The following is a 25,467-nucleotide window of genomic DNA, read 5'->3' on the forward strand; positions in this document are numbered from 1 at the left end:
TCCAGAGCAGGGAGAAACATTCTGGGCCACTCTGGGCTGAAATTCCATCAGTGGCTTCCCCAGGTCTTCAGTGTGTAAGTCCAAGCTTCTATTTTTTTTTTTTAATTTTTTATTTATTTATGATAGTCACACACACAGAGAGAGAGAGAGGCAGAGAGAGAAGCAGGCTCCATGCACCGGGAGCCCGACGTGGGATTCGATCCCGGGTCTCCAGGATCGCGCCCTGGGCCAAAGGCAGGCGCCAAACCGCTGCGCCACCCAGGGATCCCGAGTCCAAGCTTCTAATCCTGGCGGAGAAGATCATCTGGCACCTGGCCAATCAGTTGCCTTCCTCTTTAGCTTCTTTACATGACATCAACTCACTTGATCCTCACAACCACCCTGTAAGGTAGCTGTTTGATTTCCTCCACTGGGTCTCTTGTGTCTTTGTACTGTCCTTTCATTAGCAGTGGCTCAAGCGCCCTGGATGGAATGAGCAGGGGGTGGGGGACAGAAAGGCCCGCTGCTTAGTAAACAGGTCTAGTAAACAAGTGTGGTCCAACAGGAATAAAGTGTGAGCCCTACAGGTAATTTCACATTTTCTCATAGGTACACTAGAAAAGTAAAGAAACAGATGAAATTGTAAGAACATTTTATTTAAACAGCATCAACCGAGCATGATTAATGAAGCTATTTTTTTTTTTAAGATTTTTATTTATTTATTCAAGAGAGAGACACACAAGGAGGCAGAGACGCAGGCAGAGGGAGAAGCAGGCTCCCCCAGGGGAGCCCCGTGCGGACTCGATCCCGGGACCCCGGGGTCACGCCCGGAGCCGGAGGAAGGCAGGCGCTCAACGGCTCAGCCGCCCAGGCGCCCCGATCGAAGTTATTAACGAGATCTTTCCCATCCCAGATCTGCGAGATGCAGGCATCACATCTCGGGTGGAACTGGTCAGCATTCCAAGGCCTCCCACCACCAACTCCCTGGAGCCCAGCCTGCCCCTTCGCCCTGCTTCCCCGTGTGACCTTTCCGTCCTACGTCCTACGGGCACCCCGGATTCTCTCAGCTGCCCGCCCGCCCGCCGACTTCCCCACTGGCCCAGCAAGCCCCTCCCGGCGGGGGTGCTCGGGGAGATCGTGCGCATGGGCCCCCCCACCGCAGGCTCCGGGCGCCCCCCTCCCCTCCCCGACCCCCACTCCCACATCCCCCCGCGGCGCCCCCTCCCCCTCCCGCACTCTCCCTCCCCGCTCCCCTCTCCCCGGCCTGGCCCGCAGCGCCCCCCTCCTCCCACTCACCTCGCGGCGCCCCTCCCCCCTCCGTTTCCCCGCCTCCTCCCCTCCCTCCCCACATGGCGCCCCCACCCCTTCCCCCGCTCCCCCTCCCTCCCGGCGCCCCTCCCCCTCCCCCTCCCCCTCCCCGCTCCTCCCCGCGGCGCCCGGGAGCCGGGGCCCGGATCGGGGACGTGGCTGGGAGGAGTCTGGCGGCCCCGGGCTCCGGGCCGGCCGCGCCATGGCGGAGCCCACGGTGTGCTCCTTCCTCACCAAGGTGCTGTGCGCCAACGGCGGCCGCATGTTGCTGCAGGACCTGCGCGGCCACGTGGAGCTGTCCGAGGCCAGGCTGCGGGACGTGCTGCGCCAGGCCGGGCCCGAGCGCTTCCTGCTGCAGGAGGTGCAGGAGACGGAGGGCCCCCGCGCCGAGGCCCAGGCCCAGGCCCAGGCCCAGGCCCAGGCCCAGGCGGAGGGCGCCCCGGGCGGCGCGGGCGGCGCGGGCGGCGCGGGGGGCGCGGGGGGCGCGGGCGGCGGGCCGCGCGCCTGGCGGGTGGTGGCCGTGTCCTCCGCGCGCCTCTGCGCCCGCTACCAGCGCGGCGACTGCCAGGCCTGCGACCAGCTGCACCTCTGCCGCCGCCACATGCTGGGCAAGTGCCCGAACCGCGACTGCTGGTGAGGCGGGGCGGCGGCGTCCCCCGGGCCTGGGGGAGGGAGCGCTGGCTCGGGGCCGCACCCCTCCACCCGCGCCGCCCCCAGGGCAGAGGGCGAGCCCCGCAGGGTCCCCGGGAGCCCCCCCCCAGCCTCCAGCGCCGGGCAGAGGGAGGCCCACAGTCGGGTCAGCCCGGATGCAACTGCCCCTCCTAACTAGGGCCCTCGAAGCCCAGCCCTGCCCGCGGGGCCGTCCGCAGCCCGGCCGGAAAGCCGGCATTGGGACTCGGCGGTTCGCTCCCTCCGGCGGGCCCGGGGGGGGGTGCGGGGGGGGCTGTGAGGTCCGTGGCCCCTTCAGGGAGCCCCTCGCCTTTCCGCGGCTCCTCAGAGTTTTACCGGAGTGAGTCCGTGCGGCTCCAGGCTTAGAAAGCCCATCTAGAGGGACCCCGGGAGCTGGGGGACTTGGGGAGGCGTTTTTAAGATTTTATTTATTCATGAGAACACACACACACAGAGGCAGAGACACAGGCTCCGTGCAGGGAGCCCGACGCGGGACTCGATCCCGGGGCTCCAGGATCAACGCCCTGGGCTGAAGGCGGCGCTAAACCGCTGCGCCACCCGGGCTGCGGGCTGCCTTGGGGGAGGCGTTTTAAGGCTGCTTCCTGCTCTGGCCTTCCTTGGTTTACCCAACAGCAGAAGGGGGGGGGGGGTCTCCCCCGACGTGGGCGGTGCCTGGGGTGGGGAAGGCGAGCATAGGCCCCCGCAGAGCAACCTGCGGCTTTAAAGCATCCTGATTGAAGGGGAAAATGACCTTGGGAGGAGAGTTGCTTCAACTCCCCTCTCTCGGCATCAGTGCCTCCTAGTAGGCTGCAGTATCTATAGGTTCATGGGAAATTGTTCAGCTTCACGAGTTACAAGCGACCCCAGGCGAGGCATTCGGCGGACTGGCCCCTTCTTCACCCGGGCCTCTGATCCAGAGCTCTGCGTTCTCCTAGGTCCACCTGCACCCTTTCCCATGACATCCACACACCTGTCAACATTCAAGTACTGAAAAACCATGGGCTTTTTGGCCTCAATGAGGCCCAGCTACGGATCCTGCTTTTACAGAATGACCCGTGCCTTTTACCAGAGGTGAGTTACCAAGAATTCACCCTCATGTTGTCTGCAAGATGGAAGAAGTCAGGGGAGAACATCAAAAGTCTGCTTAAAGAGGGCAGCAGGTGTATGCGTGAAGGTAATGGTGCGGTGCTGACCTTTATGGAGTCTTTGTGATTTTACCAAGCTCTGATACACAGGGAGTGATGAACGTGTGTGCTAAAGAAATGATGATAATTCCTATTAGTTTTTGGTTGTTTACTGAAAGCTAAGCCATTCATATAACTTCATTAATAACCTGTCCCCATGTTGGAAAGGGAGGTGGGCAGGGGGTTAGGGTGACTGGGTCATGGACACTGACGGGGGCACTTGGAGGGATGAGCACTGCGTGTTCTGCTATATGTTCGCAAATTGAACTACAATAAAAAAAAAAATAACGTCCCCATTTTACAGATGAGGAAACTGAGGCTCAGATATATTAACTTGGCCAAGGTCACATAGTACATGGCAGATTTGAATCTAAATCTGTCTGTGAAGCCTGTGTTTTGTTACTTGCCTGCTTATGCTTTTGCCTATTTTTCTATTGAGGCATTTGTCTTTTTCTATTAATTTATAAGATGTCTTTAAGGATACCAGTCCCTTTTGTGGTTACATTTGTTGTAAGTATTTTCCTCTATTTACTTTCTTGGGGCTTTCGATATTAATTTTAATTGCTTTGAAATGATTTGGTTGCAAATGCTTAACATGTGCCTATTAGAACTGCTATCATGGTGAAATTAGCATGTTTGTATCTGTTTAGCTATAAGTGAAGAATTTTTTTTTAAGATTTATTTATTTTAGAGAGAGAGCATGGGGGTGGGGACAGGCGGGGTTGCAGATGGAGAGGGAGAGAATCTCAGATGGACTCTGCTGAGTGCAGAGCCCAACACGAGGCTCAATCTCATGACCCTGAGGTCAGGACCTAAGCCCAAACCAAGAGTTGAATGTTCAACCAACTGAGCCACCCAGGTGCCCCTCCACAAAGAATTCTTAAAAACAAAAGAGTTGGAATCCAAAAATAAAATATTACAAGAGCCCACCCGTTGAAAGTAGAATTTTCTACTCTGGCACAATGATGCCATCATAGACACTCAAGTTGCCATAAGAGGAGTAGGAAGAAAGGAGGATGTTGGGAAAATAGAGGGTAGTTTGTGACTCTAGTCCTCTGTTAATGCTAAGGTATTTTAGGCTTTGGAAGGGAAGGGACTCACAAGATATGAGCTGGAGCCTTTGTGATTAGCCCTCAAGGCAGCAGAATCGGTATGCAAAAGATAGTGCTGGTGTCAGCCTTAAGAGCCAAGAGGTTTATTCTTCACATCCGTCTCTTTTCTAATTTCTTTGGGCTTTGAAGCTGGGCTTGGTCAGGCATGGTTATAAGGCAGATACATTCCAACCATGTTGCCAAAAAGACTCCAAGCAACAGCTGGAGCAAGTTATTGGCAAGAAGGGAGAGGGGAAGGGCAGCAACTGGGTCCAGTCCTTCCTCTCTCAGAGAGAAGGGGCAGTGATGCTCTAGTTACCTTTTAGTTTTTTTATGATATTGTTTGACTTATGGAAGTTTAATGTTGTTACGTTGTTAACTTATTGAACCCTTTTCTTTATGACTTCTACCTACTGTCCTGGGTCCAGCCTCACTGTGTCATATCAGACTACTGCAGTGTTTCATGAGCAGCCAGTGAGGTTGGCTGCATCTATGCCAGCAGCCCACCCCTGGTCCTATCACCCAGGACTGGAGGTGTGTATTATGTGGCACACAGCACGGCCACTTAGGTAGCAGGGATGATGGACAAACAGTGAATGAGGCAGGAATGATGCTTCATATATGTTTTATACATATGTTGTATAAAAATGCCCCATGACCCTTTACCATCACTCTCCTAAAGACACAATACATAGGGATGCCTGGGTGGCTAGGCAGTTGAGCGTCTGCCTTTGGCTCAGGGCGTGATCCCGGAGTGTCAGGATCGAGTCCCACAACGGGCTTCCTGCATGGAGCCTGCTTCTTCCTCTGCCTATGTCTCTGCCTCTCTCTGTCTCTCATGAATAAATAAAATCTTAAAAAAAAAAAAGACACAATACATAATACAAATAAACCACTTAATAAAAAGATAATAGGAACAAATATTGTGATCTTGTAATTTATAATGAGAAATATAATATATTTGGTCTTCATCCCCATTACTGGCAAAGAGGTCCTAAAACCCTTGGAATTTCCTAAATGATGAGAGCTGTAAAGGTGTCTGTTAACACCTTTATAAAGGTGATTTTTGGAAAGCCCCTAGGTAACCTGAGGATGGGAGCTGGTTGTCAGGAGAACCAATCTTGTGATTAGACAATGGTAACTTTTACCCCTCTGCCACCTACTCTCCACCTCCTGGGAGGGCAGAGGGGCTAGAGATTGAGTTCACTCACCAGCGGCCAACTGATTGAATCGATTGTACCTATGTTATGAAGTCTCCATAAAAACCCCAAAGGACAGGGCAGCCTGGGTGGCTCAGGGGTTTAGCGCCACCTTTAGCCCAGGGCGTGATCCTGGAGACCTGGGATCGAGTCCCACGTCAGGCTCCCTGCATGGAGCCTGCTTCTCCCTCTGCCTGTGTCTCTGCCTCGCTCTGTGTATCTCTCATGAATAAATATATAAATAAATAATTAATTAATTAAATAAATAAATCTTAAAAAATAAAAAACCAAAGGACAGACTTTCAGATAGCTTCCAGGTTGAGCGTGTGGAGGTGCTGGGAGAGTGGGAACCCAGGAGAGAGCATGGAAGCTCCACATGGGACACCTGGTTGTTGTCTGCGGAGAATTACTTGGTGGTGTTGAAAGAAACACACATTGGAAATATGTACAATGTTGAGGGGACCGCGTGGCCTAATGGATAAGGCATCTGACTTCGGAAATATGTACAATGTGATGCTTATACATTTGAAAATTTCAATGAAATGGACACATTTCTAGAAAAAAAAAAGTATAACTCATCAGAACTGATTCAAGGGGACGCCTGGGTGGCTCAGCAGTTGAAGCCTTCCACTCAGGGTGTGATCCCAGGGTCCTGGATAGAATTCCACATCAGCCTCTCTATGGGAACCTGTTTCTCCCTCTGCCTGTGTCTCTGCCTCTTTCTCTCTGTGTCTCTCATGAATAAATAAATAAAATCTTAAAAAGAAAAGAAAGAGGGGATCCTTGGGTGGCTCAGCAGTTTAGCACCTGCCTTCGGCTCAGGGAGTGATCCTGGAGTCCCAGGATCAAGTCCCACATCGGGCTCCCTGCATGGAACCTGCTTCTCTGCCTGTGTCTCTGCCTCTCTCTCTCTCTTTCTCTGTGACTCTCATGAATAAATAAATAAAATATTAAAAAGAAAGAAGAAAGAAAGAAAGAAAAAACTGATTCAAGAAAGAATAGAAATCCAGAATAGTCTTTATTTTTGAGTGACAAAAGCATTAAACATGAAAATTTTAAAACATCATAAAACTAGAGTACTAGTCATGGGGAGGAGAGGAAAAAATAGAACACAATGAACTTAGGGAGACAAACCATAAGAGAAAAAAACTGGAGGTATGAGGGTCACTGGAGGGAAGGGGGTGGGGGGATGGGGTAACTGGGTGGTGGACATGAAGGAGACCATGTGATGTAATGAGCACTGGGTGATACATAAGACTGATAAATTGCTGAACTCTACCTTTGAAACCAGTAATACATTGTATGTTAATTAATTTAATTTAAATAAAAAATATTTGCAAATGTGGGAGGGGGGAATAGAGAACTACTTTTTATTTTTTATTTTTTTAATTTAAACTCAATTTGCCAACATATATAACACCCAGTGCTCAACCCATTAAGTGCCTTTCTTAGTGCCCGTCACCCAGTCACCCCATCCCCTCCACCCAGAGAGCTACTTTTTAATGGATACAGTTTCAGTGTGGAATGATGAAAAAGTTCTAGAGAAGAATAGTGATGGTTGAACAACAGTGTGTATGTACTTAATGCTTCTGAATTGCACACTCAAATGTAAAATGGCTAAATGGTAAATTTTATGTTTATATATATATTTTGCTACAATAAAAAAGTTAAAAAATTTTAGAAATCTTCTATAAGAAAATATTGGGCTCATATAGTTTGTTGAGCTCTATCAAATCTTAAAGAATAGATTATTTTGATTGGGGAACTAGGTCTAGGATCTCTTTTTCTTGATTTCCTACACATTCTTAAACCAGGATCATACTGTTCAATTAAAGTAGTTTGTATTTTAATATATAATGGTACAAGTCATTGTGCCAATTACACATCTTTTTCAAAAATTATTTCTTGTGGTCCCTGGGTGGCTCACACTGGTTAAGCGTCTGCCTTCGGTTGGGGTCATGATCCCATGATCCCATGATCCCTGGGATCGAGCCCTGCATCAGGCTCCCTGCTCAGTGAGAAGACTGCCTCTCCACTCCCCGCTGTCTCTGTCAAATAAATAAAATATTTAAATAAAAAAATTATTTCTTGGAGCACCTGGTTGGCGCAGTGGGTAGAGCAAGCAACTCCTGGTCTTGGGGTTATGAGTTTGAGCCCCATGCGATGTATAGAGATTACTCAAAAATAAAAACTTAAAAAAATTTTTTTTCTACAATTGCCTTAAAAAACAGTGAAAACAAATGTGTTAAGTGTTGCTTTATTTCTGGACCAGGTCTGTTTACTGTACAACAAAGGTGAAGCACTCTATGGCTACTGCAACCTCAAGGACAAATGCAACAAGTTCCATGTGTGCAAATCCTTCGTCAGAGGGGAGTGCAGACTTCCGAAATGCAAACGGTCCCATCAACTCACTCATGCTTCAGCCCTGACACTGCTGCAGGACCAAGGACTGAATATTCCAAGTGTCATTAATTTTCAGATCATCTCCACCTACAAGCACATGAAGCTGCACAAGATGCTTGAAAATCAAGGTGAGCGGGTACCTGGGTAGCTCAGTCAGTTAAGCGTCTGCCTTTGGCTTGGGTCATGATCCCAGGGTCCTGGGACCAAGATCCACACCAAGGCTCCTTGCTCAGTGGGAAGCCTGAGTCTCCCTCTCGAGACCTCTGCTCCTCCCCCTGCTTGTGCTCTTTCTATGTCAAATAAATAAATAACATCATTTAAAAGAAAGAAACAGAAAGAAAGAAGGAAAAAAAAAGAAAGAGAGAAAAGAAAAAAGAAAAGAAAAGAGAAAAGAAAAGAAAAGGGCAGCCCGGGTGGCTCAGCAGTTTAGCGCCTGCCTTCATCCCAGAGCGTGACCCTGGAGACCCCGGATCGAGTCCCACGTCCGGCTCCCTGTATGGAGCCTGCTTCTCATTCCACCTGTGCCTCGGCTTCTCTCTCTGTCTCCTCTCTGTGTATTCTCATGAATCAGCTTCTTCTTCTTCCTTCTTTTCTTTTCTTTTTTTTTAATTTTATTATTTATTCATGAGAATAATAAATTGTGGTTCTAACCAAAGAAGGGAAGGGATAGAGTTTATTTTCAGTGCTATCAGCTACTTCGTGGCCCCTAGCTTAGCAAACCCTTGGATAGATGCCATTAGCTGATAGCACTGAAAATAAATAAAAGGGGTGTCTCAGGAAAGCTCATCTTTTTCCTCTTCCTTTTAGATAATTCAGCTTCTTCTGCTGAGTATGCACAGGGCCTTGAGAAACAAGGAGTACATGTAGCTGGCGCTGCAGAAGCCAGTCCTCTGGCGTCTGTCCCTGCTCAGTCAGCCAAGAAGCCACACACAGGTAAACCGTAAAGAATGTCCGTGAAATATGAAGCTCATCCAATTGGAAGATCTGAAAACAAAGCTTCTGTTGAGCTTGATTTGTAAGTTCATTCATTTAATCACTTTTCAATAATGGTCATAGCACTACCTACCTCACAAGTTGTTGTAAAAATTAAAGAAGACGGAGAAGGGGAAAACATCAGGTTGGAAGGATAACACGGGATGGGTGGTTGGGGACGTGGTTGGACACCGAGCCGGTGGCGAGGGGAGAACGTGAGTGTGGCTGGGGGTCAGTCCAGGGCAAACTCTGAAGATGGCACAGTCTGCCTGTAGTTCCTGGCAGCTTCCCCCAGGCTGGCGGGAGTTCTGACACGAGCAGGGTTCTGCTGACTTGCTCTGTGACCCAGCTGGGGTATTCCTTTGCCTAGCCCGTTGGTGCTAAACGATAACATCTTTTGATTTGCATTTCCTTAAATATATGCAAATGAATGTTTTTCTGTGTGCGTGCTTTCTGTTTGTCTTTTTCTGTGTGCGGTTTGTGCCTGCCCTTCAAATCCTGGGGCCTCCTCTGTGTGATGTGGGATGGCCTTTAAATAGGTTCCTTAATTTTCATAAAAGGATACCAGTTGTACCGTGCTCATGTGATATCCAGCTCTCGTGGATCCATCCTCTGGATCCATCCTCAGCCAGCACCACAGAGTTTCTAACTTTTGCGTGCTCACCAAAGATTTCTACCTCACTGTGTCTACTCTGCATTTCTTACTCAGTTTTTCACCAAAGCCCCATTGCTCTAGTATTGTTCATCCATTCCTCATCCATTCCTCAAAGTCGTCTCCATTCTTTCTGTGGATCGAAAGGGACCCTCAGAAACCTATATACCTTGCCCATTTCAGGTTTCCTCTCCCTGTCCCCAACACGTGGCTTCCTTCATCCAGTTACACTTAGATGTTTGGTTCTTTGTTTTCATCAGAGTCCCACAGAGAAGCAGTGTGATGAAATCTTTTTCTGTGTTTGCTGTTGTGATATCCCCAAATGTTGGTGTGTAAAGTGTTGTGTTTTTTGTTTTGTTTTTTTTTTAATTTTAACTTTGCTGCAAGAGCACAACATTTGGGAAAGAGGGACAAGGTAGTGAGTTTTTCATAAAGCTGAATTACTTTAGTTTAGAACAATGTTTTATCATGAAACACTGTCTTTTCTACTGGGGGAGGTGTGCAAAAATATCCTTTTTTTTTTTTTTTTTTAAATATCCTTTTCAAAGTGAGAAATCGCTGTGTTTTCTCCTAATGGACAGTAAGAGCCCTGCAGCTTCAATGAATCTTTTCACTTTGTTTGTCCAAAGTGGTTGTCTATCTGAAAACCCTTATGTTCTGCATAACTTGTTTTCTTTTTCCTTGTTCTCATATCTCCTGGTGCTAATTTTTTTAAGAATTATTTTTACATTTTATTATTATTATTTTCATTTTATCCTTTTACTATGTGTATTTTTGCTATAAGCCATCTTTAATTCTTAACAGAAGCAATGTAGGGTATAAATGTATATCCTATACATGAAGAGACTTGGTGGACTTTTTCAGTATTGTGTCTTTGAGATATGCTTATATACACATAAAAAATGACTCTCTGTAATCTTTGTTACAATATTTTATTCAATTCTATAATATTCCAAATAAAGCTTAGTTCCGTTAGTATTCATTCTGTAAAAATATTTTATATAATCCTACTTGACCCTCATTTTCATCTCATTATACAGCTGTGGGAAAGTTATCACATTAAAATTGGGGATGAATTTTCTTTGGTCATCTATCAAGGCTTCTGAGGTGAAGCGGCACATCGATAGGCTCCACAGATCCAGCATATCCTAAGTTAAATGATTAACTTTCCTACAGACTCATTTTGCCTTTGGTTTCTTTATTTTGGTGTGTTACCACCTACTGACTTAAACCAAAGCCCTGCAAATTGCCACATACTCTTCTTTCGCCGGTTCCTGATGTCAAACCGGTGACCCAATGTTGGAGATTAATTTCCCTTCTAACATCTCAAATTTTGATCCTTTTCTGCCTCTTTCTTTACATCCCTGACACACTGCCCTCTTTCTAACCCTCAGCACCTCTTGCATTATTGCACAGATGGTGGATTCAGCGGCTTCCTAGTCGTGTCTCATGAGAGTATTTTTATAGCAGGTGCTAGGTGGCCCCCTGCTCTCCTTCAGTGACGACAGTCCCATTAAAAAAATATTTAAAAAAAAAAATCTTTTTTTATAAAATAGGCTTTTACGGATTTCATTGATCTCCTTAGCCCCTCCCTTCCATCCTGTGCCTGGCCAATCTTTTGAAATGCAGACATAATCACATTGCTTTGTTTTGCCATAATTTCATTGGTCCCCATTATGCAACGTAGGAGTCATAAACTCAGATGCCTTCTTAGATGAGAAAGGTGAGCTAAGTGGATGATGTGAGCTGGATATAAGAGAAATGGGGGGAAAGAGGAAGTGTCCTAGCAAGTTGTCCCACCAGCTACTTAAATCGGTAGCTCTGGGGGTCCCTCCTGCCTCTTGTGCCCATGTGGGGATGTGGGCCCATTTTGTCATGGTGTCCAATCAGTTGAAAGAAGCTCGATCCAGATTTTATGATACATTTTCAGATTTTGAAATACTGGCTTAGATTGAGTTTTAGAAATGCAGAACAATAGTGTATGTACTGAACTACTTGCAATTTTTGGAATGTGCTGTTTTATTTTATGACTCTCTGTGTTTATAAATGACGTTCCCATTAAGTGCCACTCTCTCCCTCTTCCTGCCTCAAAATCTGGCAAAATCAGATTCTTTAAAATGCTACATTAGTCTTTTCTGACCCCACAAAAGGCGGTTCACTTAGCATTCTCAAAGTTCTAGCATAGCACTTACTTTGCCCTGCTTTCTACTTTTCTTCCCTAACTTTGAGCAAAAGCAAAACCATTATTTCTTCTTTTGGACACTTTTTTTTGCCATATAATGAATCAAACTGTGTTGTGAATCTATCAGTACCATATTGGTCTTTATTGTTCTTTTTTCTCCCCACATAATATATTTTTCATTTTCAAGAAGTCTTTTTCCTTTAAGGAATATGTTATTTAAGGTAAATATTTTTTTGGTGCTTCAATTTGAATCATCTAGGGCTAAAATTAATTGTTTAAGACTTATGATACTAATCTTTCTGTCAAAAAATTAAGGCTCTTCATTGCTAATGGGTTCCTTGGTTTCTTTCATTATAAATTTGTTCTTTATATATATATAAATATATATGTATATTCCTCATTACATTGATCTTTTTTTCTTAGCTAAAGACATCTGTATTGCTACTCAGTATGGGAATCTCTAGAATGCTATTGGTTTTTAAAATATTTGACTTTTTTAAAATGAAAAAAAAATAAAATATTTGACTTTTGTTGAATTATCTTTGTTCTAACAATGTTAGATGGCCTTTTTCCTTCTAAATATAAAATCATGGCTACAAAAAGATTTGTCTTATGTATTTGTTTTGTGTTAAATAAAATTGTGGCTAGAAAATATATTTTTTGATATTTTGTCATTAAATATGAAGTTAATTATTGTTTTTAAAAAATGTTCTCTATTTAATACAGGAAATTACATTTATTGTTTGTTAGAAGCTTTTAGTAAGAATTGGTATCTTTTGTATAATCACATAATTTTTATCATTTAAATCAATATGATTATATTACTGGCGTTACTATATTAACACATTCTTAAATTTTGAGTAACTACTTGATTATGGCATATGCTCTTTCAATGTATTGCTTTTCCCTATTTGGTTATTTTTATTATAATTATGCATCTATACATTCATAAATAAAATTCATTTATATTTTATATGTGTATGTAGTCATTTCCTTTTTATTTTTATTTTTTTATTTTTTTTTTTTAATTTTTTTTTAAGTTTTATTTATTTATGATAGTCACAGAGAGAGAGAGAGAGGCAAAGACACAGACAGAGGGAGAAGCAGGCTCCATGCACCGGGAGCCTGACGTGGGATTCGATCCTGGGTCTCCAGGATCGCGCCCTAGGCCAAAGGCAGGCGCCAAACCGCTGCGCCACCAAGGGGTCCCTCCTTTTTATTTTTATTGCTATATGCTCAAAGTATACATTTTATTCTAAGTGCTGTTTTGAGTTCTGCAGATGGATTTATAATGTCATTTTTTAACAATTTTTTTCCAGCTTTATTAAGGTATTATTGACATAGAGCATTTTATAAGTTTAAGGCATACTAGGTGAGGATTTCATACATGTATATCATGGTCAAATGATTATTACAATAAATTTAGTGCATCCATCACCTCACATTGATTATTATTTTTATTTATTTTTTATTTTTTAAAAAGATTTGTTTATTTACTTATTTATTCAGAGAGAGAGAGAGAGAGGCAGAGACACAGGCAGAGGAAGAAGCAGGCTCCACGCGGGACTCAATCCCAGGTCTCCAGGATCACACCCCGGGCTGCAGGCAGCGCTAAACCGCTGTGCCACCAGGGCTGCCCTGATTATTATTTTTAAAGTAATATATTACTGTATTCTTGAATTTCTCTATTCTTATGTAAGAAAATTTTTCTAAAACATTTTTTGGAAAATACGATGACATATCATTATGGAAATTGAGGAGTCTACAGGAATTGTATTCAGAAGGAAGTAGTAATCCCCATAATACCATTGTATAGTACTTTTCTGAGTTCTTTAGATAGACTACCTTGCTTAGTCATCAAAACAGAGGTGAGTTAAATCAGTACTGCCCTGACCTAGGCAAGAGGGGACCCTGCCTTGGGCCTCTGCTTTAGAAGGCTTTCTCTGCTCATGATTTATGCCAGTCAAGCCCCAGGGAAATGCTTCATGTCTCTTACTCCTACATCCTCAATGCAAAACATGATTGCTTCTGAACACTGGGCAGATCTGTGGGTTGAACCACTGTCATCATTGGAAACAGATAGACTTTTGGACTTTGTGGGGGGTTTCTGTGGTAGAAACATTTGGGTAAGCAAAAACAAATTCACTTGTCTAGGCCTGCCTTTCCAAGAGTTTGGACATGATAGATTTTTACTAAATAAAATGTCTTTCCCAGTAGTTTCTGGTGTCCATTTTCCCTCCTTTTTTGTCTTCTAATTGGTAGCTCTGAGGGTACCTGCAAATTGTATAGTATTTGCTACAGGTACACATGACAGCGGGGGACCATTTTTGCACTATGAAACAACTCCTATTACTCTTCAATATTTATATAAGCCATTTTCCATGTAACATGTGAAAGGCAGGATTTAGTTCCTCCATTGGCAAGTGTATGCATATCAAATGTGGTACTGGATATATGGTTTTATGTCTTTTCAAAAATATTCTTTTCTTTTTAAGATTTTATTTATTTATTCATGAGAGACACAGAGAGAGAGAGGGAGGCATAAACACAGGCAAAGGGAGAAGCAGGCTCCATGAAGGGAGCCCGACGTGGGACTCAATCCCGGGTATCCAGGATCACGCCCTGGGCTGAAGGTGGCACTGAACCGCTGTGCCACCTGGGCTACCCTCAAAAATATTCTTGATTTAATTAAATTTTCAAAAAATTAAAGGGGGAGTTAGGCTTCAGCTCTGGATGTAGAAAGTCACAAGAACAACCAGATAACCTACAAAATTGTAACTTTCCTCGAGCCCATAAGAGACCGTCATAAATCAAGTTCACTGAAATCCAAAAAATGACAAGGTTCTGAACAGAGAGATGTAACATAAAAATGATTTCAGCTTTGATAGAGCATGGGGGTGAGATGTTCCCCTTACAAACGGGTAGGATGAAATCAGGTATATTTTTAACGAATTCTTACAGGCCAAATATGGGTTAACATGTCAATTTGTGGGCAGCCTGGGTGGCTCAGCGGTTGCGCGCCTACCTTCAGCCCAGGGCATGGTCCCGGAGTCCCGGGATCGAGTCCCACATTGGGCTCCCTGCATGGAGCCTGCTTCTCCCTCTGCCTGTGTCTCTGCCTCTCTGTCTCTCTCTGTGTCTCTCATGATTAAATAAAATATTAAAAAGAAGACCAAACACGTCAATTTGTAAAAATTAATAGTAGAAGAAAACACCAAGAAAGATGCAGGGAAAACTAAAACAAAGAGACTGCGATGATTACTTAGGTAATCTCTCCCCAACACAGAATTTCATAGATGAGATGATCTCTATAGTATAGGAGTGCTTATGAACATAGCAGAAGACAAAATGAAGTTACAATATCCAGTTGAACCAGGGCCTGAGGGTGGATGCTTTCCTGCCCTCCTGGAGGAAAGGTATACTGGAAGACAGGTTGGCAATATCATAAAAGGTCTTAAAAATATGCATGCTCTTAGATAAATAGTTCCAGCTGAGACATTTATCATATGATAATAATAAAAGATGTATAGAGGAATCTACTTACAAAGTTGTGTGTATTTGCTCAGGTCCTGGCAAGAAGCAGATGGTATACTTAAACTGGAATTTAATGAAGGACTTTCTATGAAGAGGTGAGCAGGAATAAGAGAAACGGACAAAGGTTGGTGGTGTATCCCAGGCTAGCAGTGATGGGGACACCGTATCACCCTAAGCATGAAGGCATAAGGTAGGGGGGTGAGGTTACAGGAACCCAGGGAGAGTAGCCATGTGAGAGAACCTCCCACCAAATGCATTCAAGGTCTTATGTTCAAGGACACAGCCAACCAGTAGTCTTTTCAGGGTAAGAGCTGGGGGAACAAATACCCTTGCCTTTCTTTTTACCATGATCAGATTTCTTGCAGATGTTCCCCACCCCTATCCCCCACATTTGGACAAATGCACCAGAAGCCAAAGACGGAGGGAGCCTGATGAGGCAGTCTTGCAAGGATCAGGAAAGCAAACAGTATGGTGGAGAAAGGTAGAGGATGAACTGCAGGCTAATAAAAATATCTAGCCCAGGGATCCCTGGGTGGCTCAGCGGTTAAGCGCCTGCCTTCAGCCCAGGGCGTGATCCTGGAGACCCAGGATCAAATCCCACGTCGGGCTCACTGCATGGAGCCTGCTTCTCCCTCTGCCTGTGTCTCCTCTGCCTCTCTCTCTCTCTCCCTCTCTCATGAATAAATAAATAAAATCTTTAAAAAAAAAAAAAAAAAAAAAAAAAAAACTAGCTCAGGGATGCCCAGGTGGCTCAGTGGTTGGGCGTCTGTCTTTGGTTCAGGGCATGATCCTTGAGTTCCCGGATCGAATCCTGCATTGGGCTCCCTGCGTGGAGCCTGCTTCTCTCTCTGCCTGTGTCTCTGCCTCTCTCTGTGTGTGTCTCTCATGAATGAATAAATAAAATCTTTAAAAAATATGTATATCTAGCCCAATGTCTGAATGCAGCACTACTTATAAAGGAAATCACCTAGTTGTCCAGCATTAGGGAATTTGCTGAACAACTTATGGATAGGTCTATATCTTGGAATGGCACCATGAAAAGTGATGTTTTGAGAGTATTATTAAAGTGAAAAGTGTTCGTAATATATTGGTAAATGCAATGAAATTTTATGTACAGTCCGATCCCAACTTTTTATCAGCATTATATGTGGGTATGTATGTGTACGCATTTATGCATTTAAAGTATCTGAAGAGGTAACTGGGTGATGGGCATAAAGGAGGGCATGTGATGTGATGGGAACTGGGTGTTATACTATATGTTGGCAAATTGAATTTAAATTAAAAAAATGTCTGGAAGAACATAGAGTCTAATGCCAACAATGCTGCTTTTGGGGAAGTGAGATTACAGATAATGTTACTATTCATGACTTTGATTCTCTGTATATCCTACCTTTTCTACAATGTGTAATAAAAAATTAAAGTTCTTTTTAGAAAAATGAGGACTATGGCATGATCCCACATTAATTCTGTGAGTTAAATAGGTGCTATTCTTAACACCGACAAGGAAAATTCCTTAAAAATTCCATTAGAAGCCAGTTTCAGTTTTGAATGTAGTTACAAAATTCTTAAATAAAATTCCAGCAAAGAACTGAACAATAATAATTATCCTGATATATCATTAGTGCCAATTACTCTACTGAGTGATTTACCTAGTTCTTTAACTTACTTTCTTATAACACTGTGAAGTGGGAATTCTACTAACATTTCCATTTTTAGGTAAGGAACCCAAAGCTCAGAAAAGTCACGGCCAAAGTTACATGGTTAATAAAGGGTAAACCAATGTTTAAAGTCAAGTTTGTCTTCATCTAAACCCAGTGTTCCAAACTACACCATGGCTAAGTAGAACTTACTTCCCAAAATACAAGACTAGCAGATCACAGAACTCCAAATATATTCATCATGTCAACAGAATGAATAATGAACATCAGAAGATTACTTTGTAGATCTTGCAAAGTCACTGTGTAATATTTAAAAGACTCAGAAGCTAGAAGCAAGTAGATACTTCATTAACTTGGTGTTCTGTATCTTTAAAAACCAGGAAAATCACTTTATAAATTGACTGGTTACTGTTGTAATTATTTCGCATGCTTTTAGAGATTATTGTCATTGCTTCAAGATAGCAAAACTGGTTGGAAAGAAAAAGATCAAAACCTTACGATAGTAGCCTGATGGAAATTCAATCATTCAGTTAATGTTTACTGAAACCCTACTTCATGCCGGGCACTGTACCAGGTACTGACCCAATAGTGGCAAAGGATGCTGATAGCTAACACTGATGTACAGCCTATGTGCTAGGCTGTTTTTCTATGTATGTGAATTCATTTAATCTTCATACAACTGCATAGGGTAGTTACTATTATTGTTCCATTTTATTTTTTTTAAGATTTTATTTATTTATTCATGAGAGATGCAGAGAGAATGGCAGAGACACAGGCAGAGGGAGAAGCAGGCTCCACGCAGGGAGCCCAACATGGAACTCGATCCCAGGTCTCCAGGATCACGCCCTGGGCTGAAGGCAAGTGCTAAACCACTGAGCCACCCTGGGATCCCTATTGTTCCATTTTATAGATGAGGACACTGAAGCACAAAGGGGCTAACGTAAGTAGTGGAGCTGTAACACAAATACATAGTCCTGGCCCAAGAGTCTGAGCATCAGTTTTTTGTGTAAACACTCTCTAAACCAGAATAGTGTCTGTCCTCATGGAGATTATGGTTTAGTGGCAAAATAGACATGAAACCAGAGTGAAATCAGCAGTTTCAAGTAGTAAGTGCTAAGGAATAAGAAACTAACAGGAATGACTTCTTAGGGCAGCCCGGGTGGCTCAGCGGTTTAGCGCCACCTTCAGCCCAGGGCATGATCCTGGAGACCGGGGATCTAGTCCCACATCGGGCTCCCTGCATGGAAACTGCTTCTCCCTCTGCCTGTGTCTCTGCCTCTCTCTCTCTGTGTGTCTCTCATGAATAAATAAATAAAATCTTTTTTAAAAATAAAAAAATGACTCCTTAGATGGGCATAGAACAGTCAAGGAGAGCTGGCATGGAGGGGAGCCGTTCAGATCACAGTGGGGGTGGGGCGTGAAGGACAAGGGGCCTTGGGAGAGGAGCAGGTGCAGAAGCCCTGGGGCAGCCACTGGAAGGATGGTCTCAGTGGCTCAACTTACCTGCAGGAGTCTGAGAACCTTTGCAGGGCGTGCTGAGCAATGGATTTTATTTGAAGCGTGATGGGAGAGCTTTCAAAGTTTTAATATTTACGAAGCATTTGTCTTCACTAGAGATGCTTTATTTGCAGACGATTTATTTTTTGTCCACCTGGTGCCTAATCTGTACTGCACGTGGAAGTCCCTCAGACATCTGTGGTCATGGGTGATGGTGGCTGCATTCAATTCTGATTTGCGAGTCAGGTAGACGGCCCATCATACCCAAACCTTGAAGTTCAAGTTGATGCTCAGAAGGTTAGGGGGATACAGCACTGAGGGTGGTACGAGGTGTCTATGATCATTTCCATTTTACAAATGAGGAAACTCTGGTATAGAAAGTTGTGTTTGTCATGGATATCCGTGCCACATCCAGGATTTGTGATCACATCTGAATTCTGTGCTACAAATTGGCAGTTTCTAGATTTAGTTTATCACATGGCAGTCATCGCACTTTGTTCCAGTGGTCTAGAGCTGTGCTCTCCAATATGATGGCCACTAGGCACATGTGGACATTTAATGTTAAACTAACTTAAAAAAATTTAAAAACCCACTAAAAATTCAGTACCTTGGTTGCATTGGCTACACTTGAAGTGCTTGATAGCCATTTGTGGCTAGGGGCTACTTCAGTGGAACAGTTGCGCTGTCGCAGAAAGTTCTATCTTCTAGACAGTGCTGGTCTAGAAATGTCTTAACTTGCCCTTTTAAATGGCAGATGAGTTCCACAAAGAGTTGTTTGTGGGCAGATAATTTTATCCAGCTTCTTACAATTGTCACCCAGAGCCTATGAAATTCAAATTTTGTAAGCATATTTTATTGTTTGGAGATTGCCATATCCTAAAGGGCAGAGATTGTGTTTTTCCTCTACTTCTGTGAAGAGTGTTAGTTCACTAAATTTAATAAATGTTTGCTGGTGCCAATTACCATAGCTCACGAAGCCCGTGTAAGACCAGGGTAATGTCATATCGGAAGTGACCTTTTATGTTTCTCATGCACTCTCCATCGGTGTTTCAAAGTGCATAGCAGAGGAATCTGGCATTTCTGGATGTACTTTGAAGTCTGAGAAGTTCTGTGTCAGTGTAAGGGTGATTTAGTAGATGTCACACAGAACATCCCTTCTGGCCCTGGCACCAAAGAACTGTGGGCAAACTCATGCTCCCATTAGATTAATTTGCTAAGTTAACCTAATTAGCTAATTAGGTTAATTGTTCACCGGGGAGAAGGGAGGGATGAGGTGAGGGAAGAGGCTGGCTTGGAGCTTATTTTTTGTATTTTCTCCTTATTCATTCAACAAGCATTAATTGAGCCCTGCAATCTGCCGAGCACCGCACCAGACACTAGGGAATAAAGAGATGAAAATAAGAAGGTCTCTGCCCTTGAAGAACGTAGAGATACATGAAGTTTTATCCTGCGTGGTCAATGCAGTGACAGAGGCATGACAGGGACTCATGGCAGCACAGAGGAGGGACAATAGATCCAGCTTCGGCAGGTCACGGAGGACTTCCTGGAGAAGGAGTGCTCTGCCAACAACTCCAAGAGACTCAAGAGCAGAGATCTGTCCTTGGAAGGGTGTCCATGGAAGGTTTTGAGTGAAGAAGGAGTTTTCTAGAAAATCAGGGTAATCAGGACAGATACCTAATTGTTGTGGTTTGGCTTTGTTTATTCATGTAATTCATCCGAACTCATGACAAGATGGAAGAAGAGACTGAGCTAGACTACTATCATCATTCTTCTCCTTCTGAATTGGAGCCAGAGTCGATGAGTTTTAGAACACAGTCATATGTGAGTTGGAGTTAGTGGAATGCCAGAGAATGAGGATGATTCTAAAAACAGCTTTCACCAACTGTTGCCGTGATTCTTATGTAGATTTTTGGCATGCCTCAGGAGAGCTGCCGGGTTTGGGGCTATAGTGGGAAGTGACCACAGAGAGTGTGGGCAGAGGACTGAGCCAGTTGATCTGTGGCAGCTTGTATATTGGTGGGGCAGGAATTGGGGGAGAGGAGGTGAGGCAAACTGCAATGGACAGTGAGGCAAGTCTGGGATTGTGCCTTAGGAACATTCTCACTTGCCACGAAATTGTGCAAGAAGGACAGACATTTCCAGCCCATTCCATCCAGGACAAGGATCCTGGGTTTAAACATTGTACTTGTGGGGACGCCTGGGTCGCTCAGTTGGCTAAGTGACTCTTGATCTCTGCTCAGGTTTTGATCTCAGGATTGTGATATTGAGCCCCGTGTCAAGCCCCATGTTGGGCTCTGCACTCATTGGGGAGTCTGCTTGAGATTCTCTCTCCCTCTCTCTTTGCCCCACCCCCAAACTCTTCTCTCTTATAAACAAACAAACAAACAAACAAACATTGTACTTGTGGTCATCAGTGCTTAACAATGTCACTCCCCGCACTGGCCTTCCCTTTGATAGCCAGGAGGTCCCCCATAGGTAAATTAAGGTAATAACAGGTACCCTACACTTCCTGAAAGTTCATGTTAGGCCACTTGGCTTTTACGGAAGACTTACATTAGTACCTGTTTTTGCTAATGGAAAGAAATCCAAAGAGGATTTTCACTTTCACGAAAATAGTTGTTACAGTACTAATGTATGTCTTTCCAGTTTTCTGAGAGTGGGATATATTCTCCGCTTTATGCCATTTCCAAAAAGAAAGGTTTCATAGCAGTGCCCTACTTTTGAATAGTGGGGGAAACCTTATCTCATTTAGATCATGGCTGACTTGAACTCTTTGCTTGCTACAATCTCACCATATCCTATGTATTTGTTCTGGTGTCCCCAGATCCCTTCTAAATAGCTTTTCTTCCAGATAGGCAAGTGGCCCCTGTCCACATTCTATTCATTTCTATGCTTGTGTCTTGCCTTTCTACTGTTCTTTTCTCTGCCAAACCATCTCTCCTTTTCTCCTTCTTTTTTTTTTTAAACAAATGTAACCCATCATTCCCATTGTTCAAGACCCAACTTAAGACCCATGCAGTCTGTGAAACCTTCCCTACCTACTGTAGCTCCTGCCAATCTTTTCCTTTTTTGGATTTTCACACTTCAAGTCCAAATCCTGTCATCTAACTTATGGTGTTGAAGAGGGAGAAAACACCTTAAACCTCCATCTTGATCCGTTACCATCTTCTCTTAGAGGAAGACATTACAAACATTTTTTATACCGAAAAGACAAATCTAACAACATCATCAAAGGATAAAATGCTCATAATTCCTTATTTTACTACAACAATCTAAAGTGTGGTCCAATTCCTTTCTAGTCATACCTATTTTATAGTAACTCACAAAATATTTTATATTTAGTATTTTTCCCCATTTAACATTATAACCAAACATGCCCTGCATCTTTATAGTTATTGTAACAGAAGGATGGATTCCCTCCTACTGCAATATGATTCTATCAAGCCGTTCTCATGATACTGGACATGGGGTCATTGGCTCTGCCTTTTCAAAAGACATCCATGTTGTTCTTGATTCCATCTCCTCTAAGCTCTGAGAATGTACTTGATGATCCCTCCCTTGCACTTCATTCTCTCACTGTCTTCAGACACCTTCTCTTCTGTCACCAGGGATGTTCAGTCTTCTCTATCCTAAAATCTGTCTCACCCTGCTATGTACCATCCTCTGACTGCCATTATTTCCCAAGCAGCTCAGCTCATTCATTTCCCCTTGTTTGCCCCTCACACTTGCCATTTCAATGGAAAGTCTCTTTTTAGTGATCATGTCATCAAGCCCAAGGAGATTTTCTCAGTCCTCGTCAACCCTGGCACTGACCATTCCCTTCTGAAGCTTCCATCCAGGGTGTTGGTGGTGACAACACACTTCCCTTATTTTCCTCAGCTTTCCTCAGAGTCTCTCTGCCTTTTTCTATTCCCTTTCAGCTTTTCCATAATGAAATTCTTTAGCAAGGGCCTGTCCTCAACCCTTTTCTTTTCTTCTCTCCCATTTTTCCAGACTCAGTCATTCACCCTCACATCTGCAGCTAACAACTCTGTGCACATGATCTCCATATATACATTTTTTAAAAGGATTTTATTTATTTATTTATTCAGAGAGAGAGAGAGAGAGAGAGAGAGGCAGAGGGAGAAGCAAGCTCCACGCAGAGAGCCTGACGTGGGACTCGATCCTGGGTCTCCAGGATCACGCCCTGGGCTGCAGGTAGCGCTAAACCGCTGCGCTACCAGGGCTGCCCTCCATATATACATTTTGAGCCCTACCTGCCTTACCTCCCTAGCCTGGTGCTCACCCTCACTACCCACTACTTGTATTAATGTTGCTCTCTGGGTGCTGGCCAAGCTCCCACAGCCAACCACTCTGCCCTCGAGGATCTTTCCCCCTAACCCAGACTCTCCAACTGACTTCCTGTTATCTATCCTTACATATATAGCCTCAGACCCTCTGCACTTGATCTTAGCCAAAGGGCTGAGAAGTCATGGCCTCAGAGCTTCTGAATCATCTATCCTTTATTCTTTTCTCTCCTCATAATTATTAGTTGATATAATATCCAGAATATGTCTCATCTGTTTTATAATTTCCATTCAAACCCACAAAGTCTTTATTGAAAAACATTTAGGGGGCAGCCTGGGTGGCTCAGCGGTTCAGTGCTGCCTTTGGCCCAGGGCATGATCCTGGAGACCCTGGATTGAGTCCCACGTCCGGCTCCCTGCATGGAGCCTCTTTCTCCCTCTGCCTATGTCTCTGCCTCTCTCTGTGTGTCTCTCATGAATAAATAAATAAAATCTTTTTTAAAAAAATTTAGGGACGCCTGGGTGGCTCAGTGGTTGAGCATCTGCCTTTGGCTCAGGACATGATCCCAGGGTCCCGGGAGTCCCACATTGGGCTCCCCACAGGGATCCTGCTTCTTCCTCTGCCTATGTCTCTGCCTCTCTTTCTGTCTCTCATGAATAAATAAATGAAATCTTAAAAAAATTTAAATACATGAGGGACTGCATGGCTCAGTTGGTTAAGTGACTGACTTTTGGTTTTGGCTCAGGTTATGATCTCAAGGTTGTGAGATGGAGCCCAGCGTGGGGCTCTGTGCAGAGCGTGGAGTCGGCTTAAAATTCTCTCTCTCCCTCTCCCTCTGTCCCTACCCCATACCCCGCTTACATGAGGCCTATCTTTCCCAAAAAACTTTAAATACAAAAGTAGTACATACTTGTGTTAAAAATGCAAATGGTGTAATATTATTATAATCAGATGCATTAATATAGAGAGTAAAAAGCAAATGTTTCCCTTTCATATATTTATTCCCCAACCCCTCCCCAAATTCTGTTTCTTTGCCCAGTGATCCACGTATGCTTTTTTAAAATAGTGGATTTATAATCAAATTTTTTCTCATTAATGGGATTATACAATACAATGTCTTGCTTTTTTTCCCTCCCAGATGTAATATATAGATCTTCCATGGAACAGAATAGGAAGTCCAGAAATAGACCCACACAAATATAGCAATTAATTTTGAGAAGGTATAAAGTCAATTAAATGGAGAAAGAGTAGTCTTTTCAACCAATGGTGCTGTAACAACTGACATATGCCAAAAAAAAAAAAAAAATTAACTGCAACCCTTATCTCACAAAAATATAAAAGTTGACTTAGATGGATCACAGAGCTAAACATAAGAGCTAAAAATTACATTTCTAGAAGGAAACATAGAAGAAAATATTTATGACCTTGGGTTAAGTAAAAATATCTTATGTAGGACACAAAAAGCATGAGCCAAAAAAAAAAAAAGAAGGAAAAAATGAAAAGTGGGCTTTATCAAATTAAAAACCTTCTGCTAAAAAACAAAAAACAAAAAACAAACAAACAAAAAAACACCTTCTGCTTTGTGAAAGATACTGTTAAGAGAATGAAAAGAAAAGTTATGGACCAGGAGAAAATATTTTCAAAATACTTATCTGAAAGGATTTGTATGTAGGATTTATAATGATACATACAACTTGATAAGGAGAAGACAAGAGATCCAATTATAAAATGAGTATAAGATTTGAAGAGACACCTCACCAAAAAAGAAATATCAATGGCAAATAGGCACATGAAAAGGCACTCAATGTTATTCATCATTAGGACAATGCAAATTAAGACCACAAGGAGATACCACTACACACCTACTAGAATTGTTCAAATTAAAATGACAAAAGCAAGTGTTGACAAGGATTTGGAGCAACCAGAACTCTTATACATTGCTGGAATGTATAAGAATGTAAGATATTCACTTTGGAAGACAACTAGGCAGTTTCTTATTAAGTCACATATACAATTATTACATAACCTAGGAATTCAATTCCTAGATATTTTACCCAAGAAAAATGAAAACATATGTTCACGTGAAGACCTGAGAGCAAACATTGGTAACAGCTGAATTCATAATAGCCAATAACCAAGCAAAACTACCCCCCCAAAACAATAAACTGAAGACAACCAAAATGTCCATCAATTGGTGAATGGATAAACGAACCATGGTACATCCATTAAATGGAATACCAGTTAGCAATAGAAAGGAACAAATTACTGATATATGTAACAAGGCAGATGAATCTCAAGACATGATAAGTAAAAGAAACCAGACCCAAAAGGCTACATACTGTATCATTCCATTGATATGAAATTCTGGGAAAGGCAAAGCTATAGAAGCAGAAATTAGATCAATGGTTATCAGGGATTGGGGTAGAGGCAGGGGGTGAACTAGCTAGCTGGCCTAAAGGCACTTTTGAGTACAATAGAAATGTTCTATACATGGTGGTGGCTGTAGGATGTCATACATTTTCCAAAAGTCATTAAAGTATAAACTTGAAAAAAGGTGAATTTTATCTGATTGAATTACTGGATTGAATTTACCTGTCTGAAGTAAGCCTAACTAAAAAATAACAACAAAACAAAACAAAACACCAAGGAAAATAGAAGGAGGAAAGAAAAAGAAAGGAAAAAAGAAAGAAAGGTAGAAAGAAAAGAGGGATAAGCAAAAGCATATCTATATATAGAATTTATATGCCAGATGGTGAGCTGATTTTAAATTTTTTTTTGATTTTAAATTTTGATAAGGCCAAATTGTTCTCCAAAATGGCTATACCAAATTATACCTACACCAATAGAATCTG

General features: G+C 43.1%; 1 protein-coding gene across 2 annotated transcripts; it reads left to right on the top strand.

The window, feature by feature from the left end:
* The first annotated feature begins 1,421 nt into the window (after nucleotides 1–1,421).
* Nucleotides 1,422–12,612, top strand: ZC3HAV1L (zinc finger CCCH-type containing, antiviral 1 like). 2 transcript variants are annotated; one of them, XR_005371254.1, is made up of 5 exons: nucleotides 1,422–1,920; nucleotides 2,892–3,027; nucleotides 7,703–7,961; nucleotides 8,641–8,848; nucleotides 10,498–12,612. XR_005371254.1 is itself a non-coding variant. In XM_038559425.1 (4 exons), exons 1-4 carry the CDS (start codon nucleotides 1,490–1,492, stop codon nucleotides 8,775–8,777), a joined length of 963 nt encoding a protein of 320 aa, XP_038415353.1. In that variant the 5' UTR covers nucleotides 1,423–1,489; the 3' UTR covers nucleotides 8,778–10,435. The 2 variants fall into 2 exon arrangements, 1 of the variants encoding a protein (XP_038415353.1); XM_038559425.1 differs by lacking the exon at nucleotides 10,498–12,612 and having other exon boundaries at nucleotides 1,423–1,920; nucleotides 8,641–10,435.
* Nucleotides 12,613–25,467: the final 12,855 nt, after the last annotated feature.

Source organism: Canis lupus, chromosome 16 (assembly GCF_011100685.1).
Source record: "Canis lupus familiaris isolate Mischka breed German Shepherd chromosome 16, alternate assembly UU_Cfam_GSD_1.0, whole genome shotgun sequence".
NCBI lineage: Eukaryota > Metazoa > Chordata > Mammalia > Carnivora > Canidae > Canis > Canis lupus.

Excerpts from the sequence above, each read along its gene's own strand:
- ZC3HAV1L (XM_038559425.1), top strand. The coding sequence starts at position 1,490 with ATGGCGGAGCCCACGGTGTGCTCCTTCCTCACCAAGGTGCTGTGCGCC. Across the intron at positions 3,028-7,702 it reads ACCCGTGCCTTTTACCAGAG|GTCTGTTTACTGTACAACAA; the intron begins GTGAGTTACCAA and ends TTTCTGGACCAG. Across the intron at positions 7,962-8,640 it reads CAAGATGCTTGAAAATCAAG|ATAATTCAGCTTCTTCTGCT; the intron begins GTGAGCGGGTAC and ends TCTTCCTTTTAG.